This window comes from Protopterus annectens, chromosome 8.part0 (assembly GCF_019279795.1).
Source record: "Protopterus annectens isolate FY-2018-M chromosome 8.part0, PAN1.0, whole genome shotgun sequence".
NCBI lineage: Eukaryota > Metazoa > Chordata > Ceratodontiformes > Protopteridae > Protopterus > Protopterus annectens.
The window spans coordinates 642,040,647-642,060,973 of NC_056741.1; the positions used below are offsets into that span (position 1 = coordinate 642,040,647).

Below are 20,327 nucleotides of genomic sequence, written 5' to 3' on the forward strand. Positions count from 1 at the left end.
CTAAGGCTATAACAGCAGTATGTAAAATCTGTCCCAATTTTTGGGCCTTTGTCCCCCATTCAGTCAGGCTTTGTTCAGATTTCTTGCACAAAGTAGTTGAGAGGTGTGGTACAGACAGGCTTCCTTGGTAAGCTCTGCTAGTCTGCAGGATGATGGACTCACAGTGTCTAAATTGTGAACCTTGACCTTTTAAAAACAACTACACCATTTGAAGTATTTGCTAGCTGTCTGGCAGCAAATGAATAGAGGGACAACTTTAGAAACAAGATCAGCGATTTAAAATAGGTGTTATTCTGTCCAATAGAATTTGAGTGATAGAGGCACTGAAAAAAGTTTAAAAGTTTACATGGCTGTTTCTGTCAGCTCTACGGCTTTGTAAAACATATGTATATAGTTAATATGCTGACTTCATGGAGAGGGATGCGTTTGTGTGCGTGTGTTTTAAAAGATCACCTTCATTTGAAACAATAATACAGAAGAATATATAAAAGGGCACAAAACGTTATAAAAAGTGTCTATGAAGGATGAGTCTGTAATAGACAGATAACTAATATGCTAGGCAAAATAAAATATAATTCTTACTATGGTACAATTTGATTTATTGGTTTGGAATATAAATTAACTTTTAAGAATTAAGAGAATAATGCTACAGGTAGCACAATAGAATCAAAGAGAACATTAATTTTTTTGTGAAGAAAAATGGTAAAGAAAGTTTATTTGCTGGAGCAGAACAAGAATGAAAGCAAGGGGGTCTTAATTGTATAGATTAAAGACTGGGGAACAAATGAAGGACAGGTAGGGAAGATTTATAGTGATGATGGTTGTTGGCAGGTTATAAGAATGACTCTGACTACATTATAGATTCCACCAAATGTAGTGACACAGAATATAAATAATGGTACAGAAGATGTTATAACCTTTCATCAGGGATGTGTGATAGTAGCAGGAAATTTGAATACTATAGGAAATAAGGAAGATGGCTGTGGAGGACCAAGACACCATAGCATATCAGCTGAGAATAGATACTCAGAGTAATCTATGCATACATTTAAGCTTGCGGCTTGCTGTTGTAATGAAAATAAAGCAGAAATAAATGGAATGTACATATTTTCTATGAAATGTGGCTCCTGGGCAAGATTAGATAGATGATACATATCAAAAGAATACTGTAACTTGCTTTTAGCACATGTTACTAATACCAGATCACTCATATATCCAAATTGTGTTTTGTAAGCAAGTAAAAGTATTTTGTGATAAACACTGGCATTTTCACAATTCCTTCTGAAAAGGAAACTGTTTAATGATTGAGTAAATCAAACCTTAACTGAAATGGTATTAATTTTTGTAAACACCTTTAATAAATTATCACTTAAGACAGACAAGTGCATTAATAGAAAAGAAAACAAACCATATTAACATTTTTCCATTTAAATTCATTATATAGTACATACATCTTCTTTCTTTCTAACTATAAACAGTCCAACATCACATAAATTGCTCAATTGCTGCCTGCTCTATTCCTCCATCCTCATCCTGCACATTATTCTGCATGTATTGTTCCCACAATTTCCATTTATTTCTATGTAATTTGTTCTTTCCCTTTCCTAAAGCTCCATCTTCCAGTTCTTGTATCGCTTTTACAGTATTTAGCAGCTGCAACTGGTTTAGGTTTCCATTTTATAGGTTCATAGGTTCATAGGTAGGTACTAGGCTATCTGCCCGAGGGCATTTATAAGCCTAGTGTGTCAGCTTTCGCCGCCCCATTGATTAATTAACTGAGCCTCGGTCAAGAAGAGTCAGTGAAGTGATCCCAGGGGTATATTTTCTGTTACCCATCCACTCATCAAGGTTTCTCTTGAAGAGTGTTAGTGAGGGGCTCTTTCTAATGTAGTTAGGAATTGTGTTCCAAAGCATGGGGAGTCTCTGTGACAGGAATCTGTCCCTCCAGCATGTTCTGTTTATTGTTGTGGTGAGGTTGAGCTCACTAGAGTGAGTGGCTCGCAGTGACTTGGATTTCTTTAGGTGGAGCATGTCCATCAATTCTGAGTTGGACATGGCTTTGTAAGTTAGGCAGAGATCACCTCTGAGTAAGCGATATGCCACTGAGTACAGCTGGAGTTTTTCCAGTCGGGCTGCATAGGACATATGTTTGAGGCCAGTAATCTTCTTGGTGAGGTACTTTTGTGGTCTTTCCAGCTGTTGGAAGTATCTTGTGAGGTACATCCCAAAGGGGGCATTGTACTCTATGATGGGTCTGATGAGTGACAAGTAGAGGGGCACTATAACCTCTTTATTTCTAGATGCGAACCGTTTAGTAATTAGATGGGCTACATAGAAGGATTTCCTAACTACTTTGGCAATATGATTGTCAAAGGATAGATTACTGTCTACCTGGGTCCCCAGATCTCTTATTACCTCTTCTGTATTAAGGGGGCTGCCACCTATGTGGTAATTTATGGGTGTTTTGTTTTTCCCAAATGGGATCACTATGCATTTTTTGGCATTTAGCTTGAGACCATGACTCTGACACCAGGTGTCCATCTCAGTAAGGCCCTTTTGGAGAATGTCTGTGTCAGCCAGGGAGTCAATTATGGCTCCCAGTTTGCAGTCATTGGCGAACTTGGTTAGCCATAGTCCTCCTGTGTTTGCCTGTACTTCTGAGAAGTATATGCTGAACAGTAGGGGTCCCAGGACCAAGCCTTGTGGGACACCACTTGTGACTGGTTTAGAGTCGGACCTGGAGCCCACTATTCTTACTGTGTGAGTTCTGTCTGTAAGCCAGTTGGCAACCGATCTCGTGACATAGGGGTTTATGTTCAGGCTGGTGAGTTTTTCTATTATTCCCGAGTGGGGAATGGTGTCAAAAGCCTTGGCGAGGTCAAGGTATGCTGTGTGAACTACCTTCTCCTCATCTGTGGCCTTGGTGACTGTCTCGAAGAAGTCAACCAGGTTTAGTAGGCATGATCTGCCCTTAACAAAGCCGAACTGGGTCAGGTCAAGTGTTTGGAGGTTCCCAATGTCTTTGTTAATGAGTTCCATCATGATGTGCTCCATAGCCTTGCAGACCAGGCTAGTCAGGCTTATGGGGCAATAATTACCAGGGTCAATTGTGGCCCCTCCTTTGTGGAGTGGAATAACTGTTGCTGTGTGCCATTTTATGGGCATGTAGCCTGTGGAGAGGCTGAGGATGAACAGTGTGTTTAGGTGGGGGGTTAGTTCGTTCTGTAGTTCGTGCAAGACGCAGCCTGGGACACCATCTGGCCCCATTGACGCTGTGCTTTTGGCTTTTGAAAGGGCTGTTTTCACCTGTGCGTCTGTGATTTCCAGGACACTACACTTTTCCGGTGTTGTTGTGGGCCCTTTTGGGGCTGAGAGGGGGGTGAAGTTTGCACTGAATCTATCTGCCAGGATGTTGGCAATATCAGTGGGTTCAGTATATTTTGTGCTATTTTACACTAGCTCAGGGCATATCTGCAATTTGCCACTTAGATTCTTGACATAGCTAAAGAAGGCTTTGTGGTTATTTTTCAAATCCTTTGCTATTTTTCTTTCGAAGTTAGCCTTGGAGGATTTTATGAGGGACCTTAGTTTCTTACTGATACTGATCAGGGATTTCTTTCCTTCTTGGGAGTTGCTTTTTTTCTGAACTAGTTTCCTCCTTCTGTTGTATAGCCTGTTTATGACAGGGGTCCACAAAACTGGTTTCCGTCTCTTAGGGAAATGAGTCTTGGTTTTGCTAGGGATGGCACGATCCATGCATCCTTGTAGGTGCTCATAGAGTGCATTTGGAAAGGTTCCTGCATCTTGGACACTGTTATCCTTTAGCGTGGGGGCTGTGAAACTTACCACCTCTGTCTTAAGTAAGGTGAAGTTTGCTATAGAAAAGGTTTTCACTGTGGTTTCCTTGGTTGGAGGTGGTGGTGTGGTGTGGACATCCAGAGTGATTAGTTTATGGTCTGATCTAACCAGTGACGGGTTGGCCTCTGGTGTGGAACACCTGTCACCCATGTTGGTGATGACCAGGTCCAATATGTTTTCACCTCTGGTACGGGAGTTTACCAGCTGATCCAGGGCATTTGAGTTGATAAATTTCAGGAAGCGCTGGACCTGGGAGTTTGTACTTGAGTAGTTTTCCCAGTTAACGATAGGGTAATTTAAATCACTCAATATCAGGGTGTTCGGTAGGACCTTCATGTTTTCCAGTGTCTCCAGAAAGACGGAGTGGTGGTCCTGGGTCATGGACGGTGATCTGTAGCAGGCCACAATTTGCATTTCAGATTTGCCTGATGTTAGTTGCACATGCATGATCTCGGAGGTATCATGTTGCACCACTATTCTGGAGGTGTAGGTATCCTTGATGAATATGGATACACCCCCTCCTTTTGTGTTTCGGTCCATGTTCTGTGGCTGAAATGTGTGGTATGAGTTGTAGCCCGGTAGTGCTGGGGTGCTCTGTGGAGCCTTGAACCAGGTTTCAGTTACTGCACAGATGTAGACGTTCTCCATACTGAGGAGTGCTTTGAGCACGTGCATTTTGAGATTTAAACTCTTGGCGTTGAGTAGCATAACCCTCATTTTTTTATTTGTGCTGTTTACAGAGGTGGGTTTGACCTTTGAGCCTTGCTAAAAATGGCACTGTGGGGGCAGCAAGAGCCTTGGCCAGTATTCAAAAGCCTAGGGGTGACAGGTGCAAGCTGTCTCCTGCGAAGCAACAAGGCCTGTCGAGCATGTCATCCCAGGCTGACAGACACTGGATCCCCTTTGTATGACACCAGAAGCTTAGCCAATTGTTGAAATTGATCATTTTTTTGTTTATACTGCGGTATCATTCTTGGTGAGGGCAGGCTGCTACTCAGGGTCAGGGTCATACCCACCTGGGTTACATAATCAGAGAGCTCTTCCATGTCTCTTTTCATGTAGTACAGGGAAGTACGTCTCAGGTCATTCACACCAACATGAACAATGACAGAGTCATATTTGTACTTGTTCTGGAGTGACCTGAGTGCTTGTGTTATGTGGCGGATTCTGGCTCCCGACAGGCAGCTAACAGTAACTTTCTCCTTGTCCAGCCTAGTGAGTGGGACTTGCGTGTGCCTGACTGTAGAGTCGCCTATCACTAATGTGTTAAGTATGTTATTTCGCCTTAAGGGCTGTGATTGTGCGGCAGACTGATTTTGTGTTTTATGTGTTGTCTGGTCTGTGACAGGAGGTGCAGGTTTTTTTGGGTGTCTGCTTTGTAGGTTTTTATTTAGAGCCTCCAAGCATGATTTTGTGTATTTATGTGTATTTTTGCCAGTGCTGGTTTAGTATGTCTGTGTGAGGCTGGAGGTGTGGTGCAAGTGTTAACCTTCTCCTCATAACTGCCTGTTCCAGTCTTGGGTGGAGAGAGCTTAGCCTCCAATTTAGCTATACAATTGCATCTCTCGCATATGTTAATGTTTTGTGGTAGGAGGAGAGGGTTGTCTGTGTACATGAGGCAGTTGTAACATTGCCTCAGGATACCCAGGTTCACCAGCTGTACTGGAGAGTATATCTGAAATTGCCCTTTGGTCATGCCTGAATAGTAGGGTGAGCTGCTTAGTCGCTTGGTTGGTGAGGGGTGAATAATGAGCCTTGCCCTGCTAGGCAATCAAGTGTCGGGGTGTATTAGTGCTTGCTATTAGGTATGAGCAAGTGCTGGACTGTAGGATGCTTTTTAAATACTTAGGTTGAGAGTTAGACTACTTTCAAGGGAAAAACTGAAGAGGAGACTTGGTGGAGCCAGGATAAATTTAGCCCTTGCAAACCGGCGCTGCCTGGATGTGCAAAACCGTGCAAACGTGGTTTTTACAGCAGGGAAATGGAAAGAGATAGAAATTAGCCCAAAATGGCCTATAAACTACTAACTTCTGGGCTGGAACCACTCCTCCAGGGACAGATGGCTACTCAAAGCTCCCTCTCTCACAGGTGAACAGAGAAACCTCCCTCTATCCTAGTAAGGTATGGGCAACTCAGAAATATGTAACACAGCCCTGAATTCAGCACTAGCCTGAAAACTGGACTATACTAGCTTAGAAAGGTGGGAAACAAGGAAAAAAATGTTATTTTAAAAGATAAGGCAAAAACAGTAAAAAATGCACTTAAAACAGCTTTAAACGACTACAAACAGTAAAAAATACACTTTAAACAGCTTTAGGTGACTACAAGCAATCAGAAAAGGCTTTTAAACAAATTACCCAATTAACCAGTAAAAAAATTTCAAAACTGAGCCTTGTTCCTGTAGTCTTCAGTCAGACAAGTTTTAACTGCACACTCCTGCCACTGGGGTGCAGGGGAACCTTCTCCAAAAAAGAAGGCCTGGATTAGTGCTCAACTTATACAAACAAAGCTAGATTCAGCAGGCCTGGATCTAGTCTATGCTACAGCAAACAAGGCACACCAATTTCAGTAAGAAACAGTTCAAATATGCAGGCACTATAAGCCTTTAACCAGAAGTTCCCAGCTCAGAAGGGCAGACTCCAGCCTCTCCTCCCACAAGAGTGCAGACCACGAACCTTCTTAATGTAAAATAACTGGCCTGAAGCCCAAGTGCTTAAACCAGAACTAATACACTTTTAGAATAACAGACACTGAGCCTTCAATCAGCAGTTCCCAACTTAGAAGGATGTAAGCTACCTGTCCTGCCACAACAGTGCAGACCACAAACCTTCTTAATGCAAAACAACTGGTCTGAGGCCCAAGTGCCTAAACCAAAAGGCTTAGAATGATAGTTGCACTTTAATCAGGTTACTACCAAGCAGTAATAAATACAATTGAATACTTTTAAGAAGGCCTGGATTATTGCTGAAGTTATGCAATCAAAGCTAGATTCAGCAGGCCTGGATCTAGTCTATGCTACAGCAAACAAGGCACACCAATTTCAGTAAGAAACAGTTCAGATATGCAGGCACTATAAGCCTTTAACCAGAAATTCCCAGCTCAGAAGGGCAGAGTCCACCCTCCAGCCTCTCGTCCCACAAGAGTGCAGACCACTAACCTTCTTAATGTAAAATAACTGGCCTGAAGCCCAAGTGCTTAATCCAGAACTAATACACTTTTAGAATAACAGACACTGAGTCTTCAGTCAGCAGTTCCCAACTTAGAAGGATGTAAGCTACCTGTCCTGCCACAACAGTGCAGACCACAAACCTTCTTAATGTAAAGCACCCAAGTGCTTAAACCAAAAGGCTTAGAATTATAGTTACACCAAGCAGTAATAAATACAATTGCGTACTTTTAAGATGACGCAAAAGCAAAATAAAGTAGGAAGAAACACAAATACAGTAAAAGCAGATGAAAAAAAGTGCAAAAAAAATTTTTTTTTTTGAATGAGCAAATGAGATGGGCCCAGGAGGAGTATCCAAATGCAAATTTACAAGAGGGGCGGGCAGATTCAAAGCCACCAAGATTAACACCAAAACAAAAGCAGGGAGGGTGGGTGGAGAACTAACTGAAAAAACAGAGCCACACCTTCCAGCTAGATAGTGTTCAATGCAACACAAATAAGTCAATTTAAATGCTGTATTATTTAAAAAAAAAAGTGCAGATAAAGATTTACTTAAATTCAGTTATACATCCAGTTGATTTGATTTCATGTAGGTGTTAGCTGGCCAAAGCTCAGAGTTTAAGTAGAAAATAATCCAAAATGTACCACTTATATAAGGCAGAAACTGAATAACAATGAATTGAACTACCCCCACTTATCACTGGCTATTCAAGAATTCTAACAAGCATTAACTGAAAAAACAGAGCCACAACTTCCAGCTAGATAGTATTCAATGCAACACAAATAAATCAATTTAAATGCTGTATTATTTGAAAAAAGTACAGATAAATATTTACTTAAATTCACTTATACATCCAGTTGATTTGATTTCATGTAGGTCTTAGCTGGCCAAAGCTCAGAGTTTAAGCAGAAAATAATCCAAAATGTACCACTTATATAAGGCAGAAATCGAATAACAATGAAGTGAACTACCTCCATTTATCACTGGCTATTCAAGAATTCTAACAAGCATTAACTGAAAAAACAGAGCCACAACTTCCAGCTAGATAGCATTCAATGCAACACAAATAAATCAATTTAAATGCTGTATTATTTGAAAAAAGTGCAGATAAAGATTTACTTAAATTCACTTACACGTCTAGTTGATTTGATTTCATGTAGGTCTTAGCTGGCCAAAGCTCATTTTCTAGTAATTGTTTTTTTTTTTTTTTTTGGCAGCCAACAGAATTAAACTTAAGAAGGCCTTACTGTATCAAGGCAATTCATTTCCTGTGTCCTAGCTCAAAAGAGTAATTTCCTGAGTTACAGCCATTTGCTTACCTAATACTTATTACAGAGTACTCTGCAGGGAATTTTTAAAATCTGCCATCTCATTAAACTCTCAAAACATATGTTTACCATTACTTGTTTCTTCCACATCACACCTCCAATATTTGCTATCTACCTGAGGAAAACTTCTTTGGAGTCTGCTTGCAGTATAAAAATACCAATGCAAACACTTCCACAGAAAAATCCTGAACCATTTTAACTTTGTTGCAAATTTGGGAGCCACATGTCTTCCCATTGTTCCCTTGTGAATTATCTGTCCAGTCTCTGTTCTCTCAATCTTTTTTAACCTCCTGTGATTGATTCGTATAGTTATTGTGCAATATTTTATGTGCCCCAGCAAGTATCCCTTTTTTAGCAGCAGCTTATATTCTGGATTCATCTAAAAACTCTACCACAACAGCAGTCTTTCACTTAGGAGTCCCTTTCTCTTTACCTTTAGTCTGGTATCAGTCCCTGGTAGGGAAGGCGGTCTCTAGCCTCCAGTCCAAATGTCTTCTTGACTTCCTCCCATTCTGTTACCTTTCCCTATCTAGTTATTTGTTCCCAGTACCGTGGTTCCTTTGCCAGTTTTCTCCAGTAAATTTCAACCCCCTCCTGCCTATTCACTGTACCCCTAATTGCAGTCAAAGCATTTCTTATCTTATACTGTTCTCGGCTGTATCCATTCATTTAGACTGAAACTAGCCTTCTTTTTACAAAAACAGGACTTTTGTGCATTAATTTTTTGCTTGGAACTATGTTTCTGAAACTACTATGATTTTATTCAGTGCATTGTTCAAAACAGTCCCCCCTGCAGAAATAAACTTCAGATTTCTGTTTAGAGGGAGAACAGTGGAATTTGTGCTATTTAGAGGGAGAACAGTGGAATTTGTTCACTTATTGCTGGCTGCCTATGCAGCCATTGTTTGGTATTGCTTTGGCTAGTTTTTTGTCCCCTGACTTGATGGATTCAGATACAGACTCTCCCCTACCACCATCTGCCCCTTCTGCACCTAAACAAACTTTATAGTAAATCTAGGTCTATGCCTCAGCCAACATGTTGTGCCTTTAGCAGGCTATTGGACAAGTTGCCTTCTTTGCCTCCAGATCCCCTGGTGTGGTGGTAGTACCACAGCTGTGCACAATACGAGGGTCAGATACATCCTCCGGGGCTGTAACTTTGCTTGGTTCTGATATGGGAGAATCAAACTCTTTAGTGCAGGGGAAGTCAGGGGCACAGAATCTTTTGCCAGCATTGATATGTGCCCCCCAGGGATTCTTCTGCTATGGCACTGCATTGAAAAAAGAGATAGATCTACTATGTTACAGAGCAAGAGTCTCTGACTGTGTTTTTTTTTTGTCTGAGTTGGAGCCTGTAACTTGATCCATTATTCAGGTTGTTGATTGCTGGATGCAGACCCAGGTTATGAGTAACACCGGCGCTGCTACCCGCATTCAACCACCCCAGGATCCTGATTTTGAAAGGGATCTTGAATCTGAGGTTTGAGTCTGACCATTCAGTTTCCTCTGGGGTAAAACATGTTCAGAAATCCAAATGGATGTTTTCTTTTTTCCAAATATTGGCTAGATTTAAGGATGTATTTAATTGGGAGCAATCACTGGCTGCAGAGTATATGATCTTTGGGAGATTGAGGCCTTGGACGTAGTGCTCTACTGTTCGTTGAGCCCAGCATTGGGAGATGTTTTTAAGAAAGCTTGCAATTCTCCTCTGCTCAGTACTGCTGTGCCTAAAAATTATTAAGATATTCATGGTGTGCTTGGCCATGCCTGGCCTTCAAGCCCCCTTGTCTGTGGACCCTGCTTCTGTGTCACCAGTGATCTTACCATTAAAAAACTATGTCTTCATCAAACCCAGGCTCAAGATAAAATAGGCTAGTGGCTAGAATCATAGGGAAATAAGCTGGTGCAATCCAGCAAGATAGCTTTTAAAGTGTTTAAATACCAGTGTTTTATGTACTAATTTGTGTTAAGGTGTATGCGTACTTTTGAAGAGGTTGCTGCATTGTGACCTGCTAAGTAGAAAAGCTATGTGAGACAGATTGTTTCCAATATTTCTTATGAGTTTAACCATGCTTTAAAGAGTACCTTGGAGGGGGCCAACACTTTGCCTAGAAATGCAGTGAAGTCAGCGGTATTAAGGAGATATGCTTAGTTGCATTGCCAAAACTTTTCTGATAAGTTAAAAAATGAGATTATGAATACTCCACTTGATTCTGATTGTGTGTTTGGTTCAGCAACTAATAAGATCCTGTCCCTAGATGGGGTAAGTTAATGCAGGAGGTATCTAAAATATTCTATATCCCCAAGTTTCCCCCAGTAAGCAGGATAATGTTCAGTGGCCCTACAAAGAGACGTCCCAGCTGAAGAAAAACTAAGACACCAGAAGTAAACAGGATGAGATCTCCACCAAACCTAAGAAATAGGGGCTACTTTTTCCCAGAAAGGATGACCGTCCTTCCAACCTTTGACTATGCTGCTGTTTGGCTCCTGTCACCCCTCCCCCCCAAAAAAAGCCGTTGTGGAGACTGGTGTTGGAACTATCATTCTGGATGCATTTATCAAGGTCCCCAAGTTCAAGATGCTCACCCTGCAGATAATGCTTCCTCTTCTTCTGGACCATTGCTTCATTGTGACACTGGACTGGAAGGATGCATACCATCATATCCCCATTGCTCATCACTTCAGCAGATATCTGAGATTTGCTGTGTCTGGTTATTATTATTAGTTCTGTGCAGTGCCCTTTGGGCTAGCCACTGCACCTTGAAGGTTTAACTAATCCCTGCTCCAGTAGTGGCTCACTGCTGGGCTCTTGGTATTCATATTTTTCCTTACTTGGATGACTTGCCGATCTGTGCAGTCTGCATCCAGGTGTTTGGAATTCCTAAAGAAGGTTTTGATCTTAGTCTGTCAGCTAGAGCTCAAGTTGAAACGCTGAAGCCATACTTGACACCCTCACAAAGACTCATCTTCCTGGGGTGCTTAATTGACACAGAGAAAAGAATGGTATATTTCCCTGGAGATAAGGTCTTGCCCAACCAGATGATGATTCAGGAATTTCACAAGAGGAAAGTCTCCTTGGCAAGAGATCACCTAAAAATTCTAGAACTGATGGCATCCATGATTCTTTTGATACCATTGGCCCATCTCCACATCAGGAAAATTCAGTGATATGTATGAAATTGTTGGACCCAGCACCTACAGTTTCTGGTGCTGCCTTTCTTCAGACAAGAGCTAAATTGGTGGAAAGCACTGCTGTCAACTCATTTCTTTAGTTCTTCCCACCTATTCTGGAGCAATCTGTGTAGACATATTTGTGTGACTTCAGTTGGAGAGCCGAGTCTATGGGAGTACAAGTACAAGCCACTTGGAAGCCCAAGGATGTATGAATGCGCATCAGTAATGAAGAAATGTTGGCAGTAATCCAAGCTTTGAAAGTCTTTCATTGTCTGTGGATGCCGTGTCCTCTTCTTGGGGTTAAGGACAACACCACAGTGATGTCATACCTGAATTAACAGGGTGGCTACAAGGTCATACCCTGTGTGCCAGTTGGCAGAGATGGCCTGGGAGCTGGCTTTACATCGTTCTCGTACGTCCCATCAGAGCAAAATGTTGTGGCAGACAGACTAAACAGATCCTGGGCAGACCCGCACCTCCTTTCAAAACAGATAGATGTAGAAATTCTGTTCTAGACATCATTGCAGCCTTACGTGGAGGACAGATGCATTCTTGTTCTCTTAGTCGGGGAATGCTCCTGTATGCTTTTCCACCCTTTCCACTGATTCACAAGGTACTTCTAAAGATTAGAAATGCCAAAAGTCATTGTGGTGACCCCCTATTGGCCCATGCAATATTGGTTCACCCTTGTAATGGTATTGGGCAAAGGCAGTTATCACATACTTCCTCACAATCTGGATGTGCTCACACAGTCTCAGGGTGATGGGTGCACCCCAATTTGGAACAACTGTAACTGACAGCCTAGATGATTTAATCTTGACTCTGTTTAGGTACTTGTTTCATGAGGATGTGCAGCAGGAGGTCAGAAAATCTGGTACTAGAAAATCTTAAGTTTGCAGATGGATGAGGTTTTCTAAGTGGTGGCCAAATTTTTACAGAATGTTTCTTGAAGCTAACATTCCTCTGATCTTGAAGTATTTATGTGAGCTACTTCAGGATGGCTTACTGTATGCATCCATTAAGGTGCATTTAGTGGCCGTTTCTGCATGTCTGCCATTGAATCCCCCTCTTTCTTCTTCTCTTTTGCAAAATAGTTCATGAAAGAAATATTGCATATGAGACCCTCTTGCAATCAAATTCCTCCTTCTTGGGATCTCAACTATGTCGAGGAAAAATTGACCTTATCACTCTTTGACCCCTACTGTTCAGGCTGAATTGAAGCTCTTAATGTAGAAAACTGTTTTGCTTATTGCTCTGATATTTGCAAGGCAAGTTTCTGAGCTGCAAGTGCTTGTAGTGGGACAACTTTATGTTATCTTCCACAGGAATAGGGTTATGTTATCCTCTTTAATTCCAAAAGAGGTTTCAGAATTAACTCTCAATCAGGCTGTTAACCTTCCTGTGTTCTTCTCATAACCCAAGAATAAGGGAAAGAAGATACTTCATACACTGAATGTGCAACGGCAGCTTGGGTACTACCTCAACATAACAAACCAACTCAGGAAGGCTGAAAGGCTTTTTATTTCCTACACAAGAGCAAAGAGAGGTCAACCTGTCTTTAAACAATTCATTGCAAGTTGGTTGCCTCTGGTATTGTTTTTTGTAGCACCCACCATGGCAAGGCAAATCCAGGCAAGGTAAAAGCACATTCCACCACCGCCTTTTCCTCTTAAATGGCGTGTTGGAAAGGAGTGGACTCTACAAGTATCCTGGAGGCAGCTGCTTGTTTCTCTTTTCATACTTTTTTATGAAGCACTACAAGCTGGATGCCTGTTCTAGTTCCAGAGCAAGATTCTTTAGGATCATTCTCCAGGGGGCTCCTGGACCCTTATCCTCCCAGGTTGGGGAAGATTTTGGAATCTACCTTTATGCCAGTAAGGCAGTGTGTTTGTTTAGCATAGTAGAGTTGTGTAAGTCCTACTTATCTGTAATAGGAGAACACACTGACTTACTGGCAGTGCCCACCCACTTCTTTGAATGTACAAGGTTTAGTGTTTGGATTGCTGTTGAACTTAGCTCTGTGTTTATTGGTGTGTGTGTGTGTGTGTGTGTGTGTGTGTGTGTGTGTGTGTGTGTGTGTGTGTGTGTGTGCATGTGTGGGTTTATTGGTGTGTGTGTGTGTGTGTGTGTGTGTGTGTGTGTGTGTGTGTGTGTGTGTGTGTGTGTGTGTGTGTGTGTGTGTTTTATTGGTATTGGAACAGTATGTGTTTGCAAAGCTTGTGTTTGCATCTTCTCTTCCTATTGAACCCTAGAAAACTGAAAGGTTCCTGTCTGTGGGTTTGTAAGGCAGTCCCTGTCCTGCCAGAACTGTGTCCATTGCACCCACAGACAGGCAGTGGGAAGGACTCTGAGCTTTAGTAGCCTACCAGAAGGAGGGTAGCAAAGTACTACTACCCATATACCAGTGAGGCAGGGTGTTCTGTTACCATCTACTGTTACAGGTTAGTGGAACTGTACTTTACTAATCCAGAACAAGATATAAAAAGTATATTTGATAAATGTAAATACTTTTAACATTATAATCGTATATAAAGTTTGTGTCTTTTGGCTTTTCCCGGTTAGGGGTCGCCACAGCGGAACTCCGGTCCGCTAATGATTGGTACTTGATTTTTACATGCCAAGTTACCAGCTCTGATGTACAACCTTCAACGAAGGTACGCCCATTCACACATGTCTCCACGCAGAAGACGATCTAGCTGAGAATCGAACCGGACAGCGTCATACTGCGAGGCGACAACGCTACTGCAGCACCACCACCGCGGGTTATAATCGTATATAAATTAAATAAAACAAAAGCAAAGGCTGTAGTGATGAACTGTGCCCCTCCCCATTTTTTGAAGTCTTGTCAAGATGAAATATTTGAGAAGTTGGTTGAAATGGGATGTTAAGCCATTAATGAAATGTGGGAAGAAACTTCTAAAAAGATTGAAAAGAAGAAAAGGCTATGGAAACTGTTATTTATGGACACTGGTAATGAGATACAAGATGTTTTTCATCACACTGTTTTTTTTTGTTTGTTTGTTTGTTTTTATTATTAAAGTCAGGCTTCTGTGTATCAACTGAGAGACCATATATGGAAGAATATGTAAATGAAATTAAGGAGTTACTTTGGGATAACAAAAAGTAAATAGTGCATTGGGAAAAACTAATGCAGTTGAAGAAACAGGGCAGTGTGGATCTTCCAAATTTGGAGGCAAAGGCCTCACAACCTGGATTAATGTATTTGACTCGAAGTAAGGAGTGTATGCCCACATGGAAAAGCATGATAGACATAGTGTCCAATGAGGTAACAACAGGATCACATGGGCAAGCCTAGGATATGAATATTTTATACAGCTTGTTATATATAAAAGTAGTAAGCAAGTGTTTATGTTAAAAATAAAATAATGACAATATGTTTTATATATTAATAAGAAAGACCAAGGGAGAACATCATGAGCATTTAAAGAAAAAAGAACAAAGATTCAATATTTGGGAAGCTAATAATAAAAGGAAATGAGGCAATAAAATGGATTGAAGCTAGACAAATTTTGGTGTTCTTGAACTTAGATCAGTTTGCATATACAGGTCTAATATTAGAGTTCTAGGAAGATATGCAGATGTTGAAAAGTAATTCTGTTAAAGCACAAATAGTAGATGTCATAGCTGAAACTTAAACAGAAATGGCAGACCAGAAAAGAGTATTAAGTAGAACATATAGACAGTATTAGATTTGAAAAGACAAGACAATACAAAGTTTAACAGTAGCATGGAGTGAATAATTAAATAAAGATATTACAGATGGACAGTGGAGAGAAATATGTCTTACTCCTAGATATGCAAATAAATCAAGAATATTTAGAATTTTTTAATGGAAATATTTCTGTAAATATTTTTATACCCGTATGAGACTTGATAAAATGTTTCCATAAACAAGAGGCATATTTTGGAGATGTGATGGTTCATCACAAAGTTCTTGGGAACATATATCCTGGGAACATAAGGAGCTATTTCTATACAAAAATGACTTGAATAAAGTGTAAGTCTTATATTTAGAAGAGAGGTTAACCTCAGTGTAAAGATGTCTTTGCTGAGTTGCTGTGAAAATAATGGGTCTACTACAGGCTCTCAGAAACCATGGTCTTGAAGCCAGGGACTCAAGCATCTTGCAGCTCATGTACACTGTTACTTATGCTCAAACTCGAATATGAGTTCGGGCAAGCAGCTGCTGCATTTTCCCGAAACACATTATTCAGGTTTGAGAGAGGTAAGTGCAGCACCAGTGGAGAAAATGGAAGTGGAATTTTAGGGTTAGGAAGCAGGTTGGGAGCTTTAGCTTCAGGGAATGGGAGGGAAGTTTTAAAGTTTGGAGCAATTGGGGAATTTAGGTTTTGGGAGGGGGGGTGGTTTAGGGAAAATTCAAGGACTTTAGGAATAGTAAGGATCAGTGGAATCTTCGGGTGATGGAGTGAGGACTTTGGCTGGGAACTGGAAGGGTATTTTTGGGTTAGAGTTACGATTCTGGTAGCACTATACAATTTTATAGGGTTAGGTGCTTGGAGGGCTAGGTAGAAACTGAAGATCGGGCTAATGGGAGTTTAAACACTTGCCTTTTCAAGCACGTTGCAGCTAGCACCTGTATTAGACCCAAAAATGAGATGTACTAATGAAATGCATTGTCATTGAATGAGAAAATGGAAAACTAAAGACAAATCATCAATAAGACAGATGAAAATTATTACAGAGATTAAAAATATGGAACTGAGAACTATCAGAAACAGAACTTCATAGCAAAAAAAAGGAGGAGTGCACATGGGATGTTGTCATAGAATTTGAACTTGAAGAGGATGTTGACTTGTAATGGATTACCTAAAGTTTATTATATTTGCTCAATAAAATAGACTGCAGGAAAGGCTGAGAAGTCACTGGTCCAATTGTTAAGACTTGTAGCATGATGTAAATAAAATAACATGGTCACTAATTAACTCCTGATCTTAAATTAGTTTGTGAATATTTAATTTTGTGTGTTTAACTGTTTTTGGTTGAATGAGCAATGCTTTTTTTAACTAAGAAACATCTTTATTGAATTATCACTTATGACACAGGCAGTCATATATTTAGTATGTAAATGAAAACAAACCATATTGGCATATTTTCAGTTGCAAACATTATACATTGTATATAATCTTCTATGCAGAACATTACACAGCCCATAACATTATTTTTATGTTTTGTTCCTGCAGTTCCCATTTTTTCTATGTAATTTGCTCCTACCCTTTCCTAAATATCCCACTTCCAGTTCCTTTATCACTGTTACTATATTCACTACTATGATTTCTATTTTCTAGTAATTGTTTTTTGGCAGTCACCATAATTAAACTTAGCAAGGCCTCACTATGTCTAGGCAATTCCAATTCTGAATCACAGCTCAGAAAAATCATTTCCTTAATTACACCAATTTGCTCACCTAGTATTTCTAACAGAATAGTTTGGGAGTTTTTAAAGTCTGCTAACTCATTACACATTCAGGAAATATGTTCCCAATTACCACTTTCGTCCTCATCACTCCTCCAACATTTGCAATCTACCTGAGGAAAAATTCTTTGAAGACTGCTTGTGGTATAAAAATTCCTGCGCAAGCACTTCCAAGCAAAAATCCTAAATCTTCTAGACTTTATTGCATATCTGGGAGCCATACATAAATCCTCCCATTGTTTCTTTGAGAGTTGCTTATCCAGTCTTTGAATGAGCAATGCCATAGGTGCCTTATGAACTTGCTTTCAGGCTTATGTGTAATAAGTAGTGCTAGGGCAGCAATTCTGCAGAGGAAGAAACCTCTGTACAGTAGAAATAAAGTAGTAGAAAAGGTTTGTCAAAATACTCTGTATAGAGGCAGAGTTTTTTTCAGATGCCAGTAGCATGCCAAATAGTATTAACAGCAGTATTACATTAAGAGGCTGGCTTATCCCAAGCAGTCCTCCTTCAGTATCAAGAAAAAAGTGTTGGAACTAGAAACATGATAGAGATGGGGATGGAACTAGAAACATGATGGAGATGGGGATGGAACTAGAAACATAATGGAGATGGGGATGGAACTAGAAACATGATGGGGATGGAACTAGAAACATGATGGGGATGGAACTAGAAACATGATGGAGATGGGGATGGAACTAGAAACATGATGGAGATGGGGATGTCATCCTCGGCAAAACACAGTGGAAGCACTGACCAAGGAGAAACACAATAAGTCTCCCTTCCTAAACTCAAATTAAATAGAGAGTTGTCAAGTGGTATATTCTCATGCTTAACCACTCTTTTATAGTGGGCAGACTGGTAGGATCCCAGAGAAATACAGAAGGTGGGGGAAGGCTGACTACCCCATACCATTTTTCATTCCTTCCTTATACATTGCCCAAAGATAGCAGCTGTTTTAGTAGAAGACAGGACTCTGGGTGGTAGACCTGAGAAAAAGAGGAGAGGATCAAATATAACAAGTTAGAAACAAGCAGCATCTTGGATATAAAAAGATATCATGTTTCCTCTCCTTCCTCATTTCTTTATATCATAAATACCATAGATCAGCAGGAGAGAGTTACTTACAACTGAACTCTGCACTTAGATTGAAGGTACTTCATCATACTGCCAAAGCTTTGCCTCAGTGCTTTTCCTGGCTACTTATACCTGGCTTGGTGTCACATACTTGTCATTATAGTTCAGTGTGTATAGGTCCTTTGCAAACCACTCAGAGCTGAATTCTTAGGTGCAGAAACCCTTATGTCTTCTTTATCTAAAACTGCCTATAGTTTGAAGTCAATCATCAATTGTACTGGTTAACTGGAGTGTAGATTCTGTCACTAGATGAAGAGCTTCATAATAATCATTCGACAGCTGAAGACATTCTGCATTCTGCGTACAAAATGAAATTCTGAATTTCTTTCCTTATATGGTATATGGGACTTTGAAGGAGCAGAATGACTTCTGTTGCCACACATGGAAAAGCTGTTCAACATAGCACTATCAGCTGAGATTTTGCTGAAAGTAATCCCTTTCAACTCGGATGTTGCATATCGTGCTTATTTGAAGCTAGAAGGACTACTGATACACCCTAATGTTTTAGAAAAGTAATCTATTTTTGATTGTTCTGAAAAACACGGCTGTCTTTGAACAGTCTTGGTATTTGATGGACACCACAGTTGGATTTTTAACTGCATTTCACAACTGAGGTGAATGTTTTCCTTCTCTCTCAAATGAGGAGCAAGAGAGCAGTCAGGAACATTTTTTTAATGCCCAGCCTGTTAATGGTAGTTCATAGGTTCATAGGTTTATACTAGGCTATCTGCCCTAAGGCATTTATAAGCCTAGTCCAAATTTTTGTGGCTTACGCCACCCCTTATATGAAAAAATACTGTGTCCATTAGTTTGTTGTGCCTCTGTCCAGCAGTGACACAGAGATGATTCCCGGGGTAAACCTACGATCTCCCATCCACAGGTCAAGATTTCTCTTGAACAGAGCCAGCGAGGTGCTCTGCCTCACATGGACCGGGATTTTATTCCACAGCATAGGGACTCTCTGAGTGATAAATCTATCCCTCCAGCACTTCCTATTTATATCCGTGCTAAGGTTTAAGTCGCTTGCTCTAGTGGTTTTGGTGGATTTGGATTTTTTGAGGTGGAGCATGTCCATTAATTCCGGGTTGGACATGGCCTTGTATGTCAGGCACATGTCACCTCTGAGCAGACGGTATGCGACTGAATAGAGCTGGAGTTTCTTCAATCTGGCAGCATATGACAGATTTTGGAGTCCCTTTATCCTTTTGGTGAGGAACTTTTGGGGTCTCTCCAATTGCTGCAGATGTCGGGTGAGATACATCCCGAATGGGGCATTGTACTCGATCATTGGTCTGATAAGTGAAGAGTACAGGGAACAATGACCTCGCTAGATCTGGATGTGAATCCTTCATGATCAGGTGGGCAATGTAGAAGGTCTTTCTAACCACTTTAGCAACGTGAGTGTCAAAAGAAAGGCCACTGTCAACCTGGGTCCCCAGGTCCCTGATAACCTCTTCTGTGCTTAGTGGATTGCCACCTATATGGTAGCTTGGGGTTACCTTGTTTTTCCCGAAGGGTATGACTATACAATTTTTGGCGTTTAACTTCAGGCCATGGCTCTGGCACCAGCTATCTGTTTCCGTGAGTCCCTTCTGAAGGATATCCGTGTCCGATGCACTTTCCACTATGGCACCCAGTTTGCAGTCGTCTGCAAACTTTGTCAGCCAAAGTCCTCCCATGTTGGCCTGTACTTCTGAGAAGTAGATGCCGAACAATAGGGGGCCAAGGACCGAGCCCTGTGGGACACCACTTGTGACCGGCTTGGAGTCTGACATAGCGCCAGCAACTCTAACCTTGTGGGTTCTGTCCTTAAGCCAGTTTGCAACCCATCTTGTGACATATGGGTTTACATTTAAGCTGGTAAGTTTTTCTACAATACCCGAGTGAGGTATTGTGTCGAAAGCCTTTGCAAGGTCAAGGTAGGCTGTATGGACTGCCTAGTGTGCTTCTTAGTCACTGTTGACAGTATTAACTTTATAAACCACAGAAAATGTGCAACCAGAATGACTAGCTTGTAATAAATTATCCTAAAGGTGCAAAATTCAAATCCTTAAGACTGGATTTTTGTACTTTTTAATACACCACAAAATACAAAAGCTTTATAATGATTTCCAGTTTGTTGTTGTAATATGTCATACTGTGTCTCCATATGTAAATTTTTATTTTAATTCTAATTTTATTTGTCTGAAGTGTCCTTTTGAATTAGTATTTC

The 20,327-nt window shown here is 40.7% G+C and overlaps 1 protein-coding gene across 1 annotated transcript in view; it reads left to right on the forward strand.

Annotated features, from left to right (window-relative positions):
- Nucleotides 1-20,327, forward strand: part of CACNA1F (calcium voltage-gated channel subunit alpha1 F) — a 4,101,209-nt gene that overhangs the window by 3,093,414 nt on the left and 987,468 nt on the right. Inside the window, 1 exon segment of the mRNA XM_044079296.1 lies at nt 12,561-12,575. Coding sequence (XP_043935231.1) covers nt 12,561-12,575 — 15 coding nt within the window.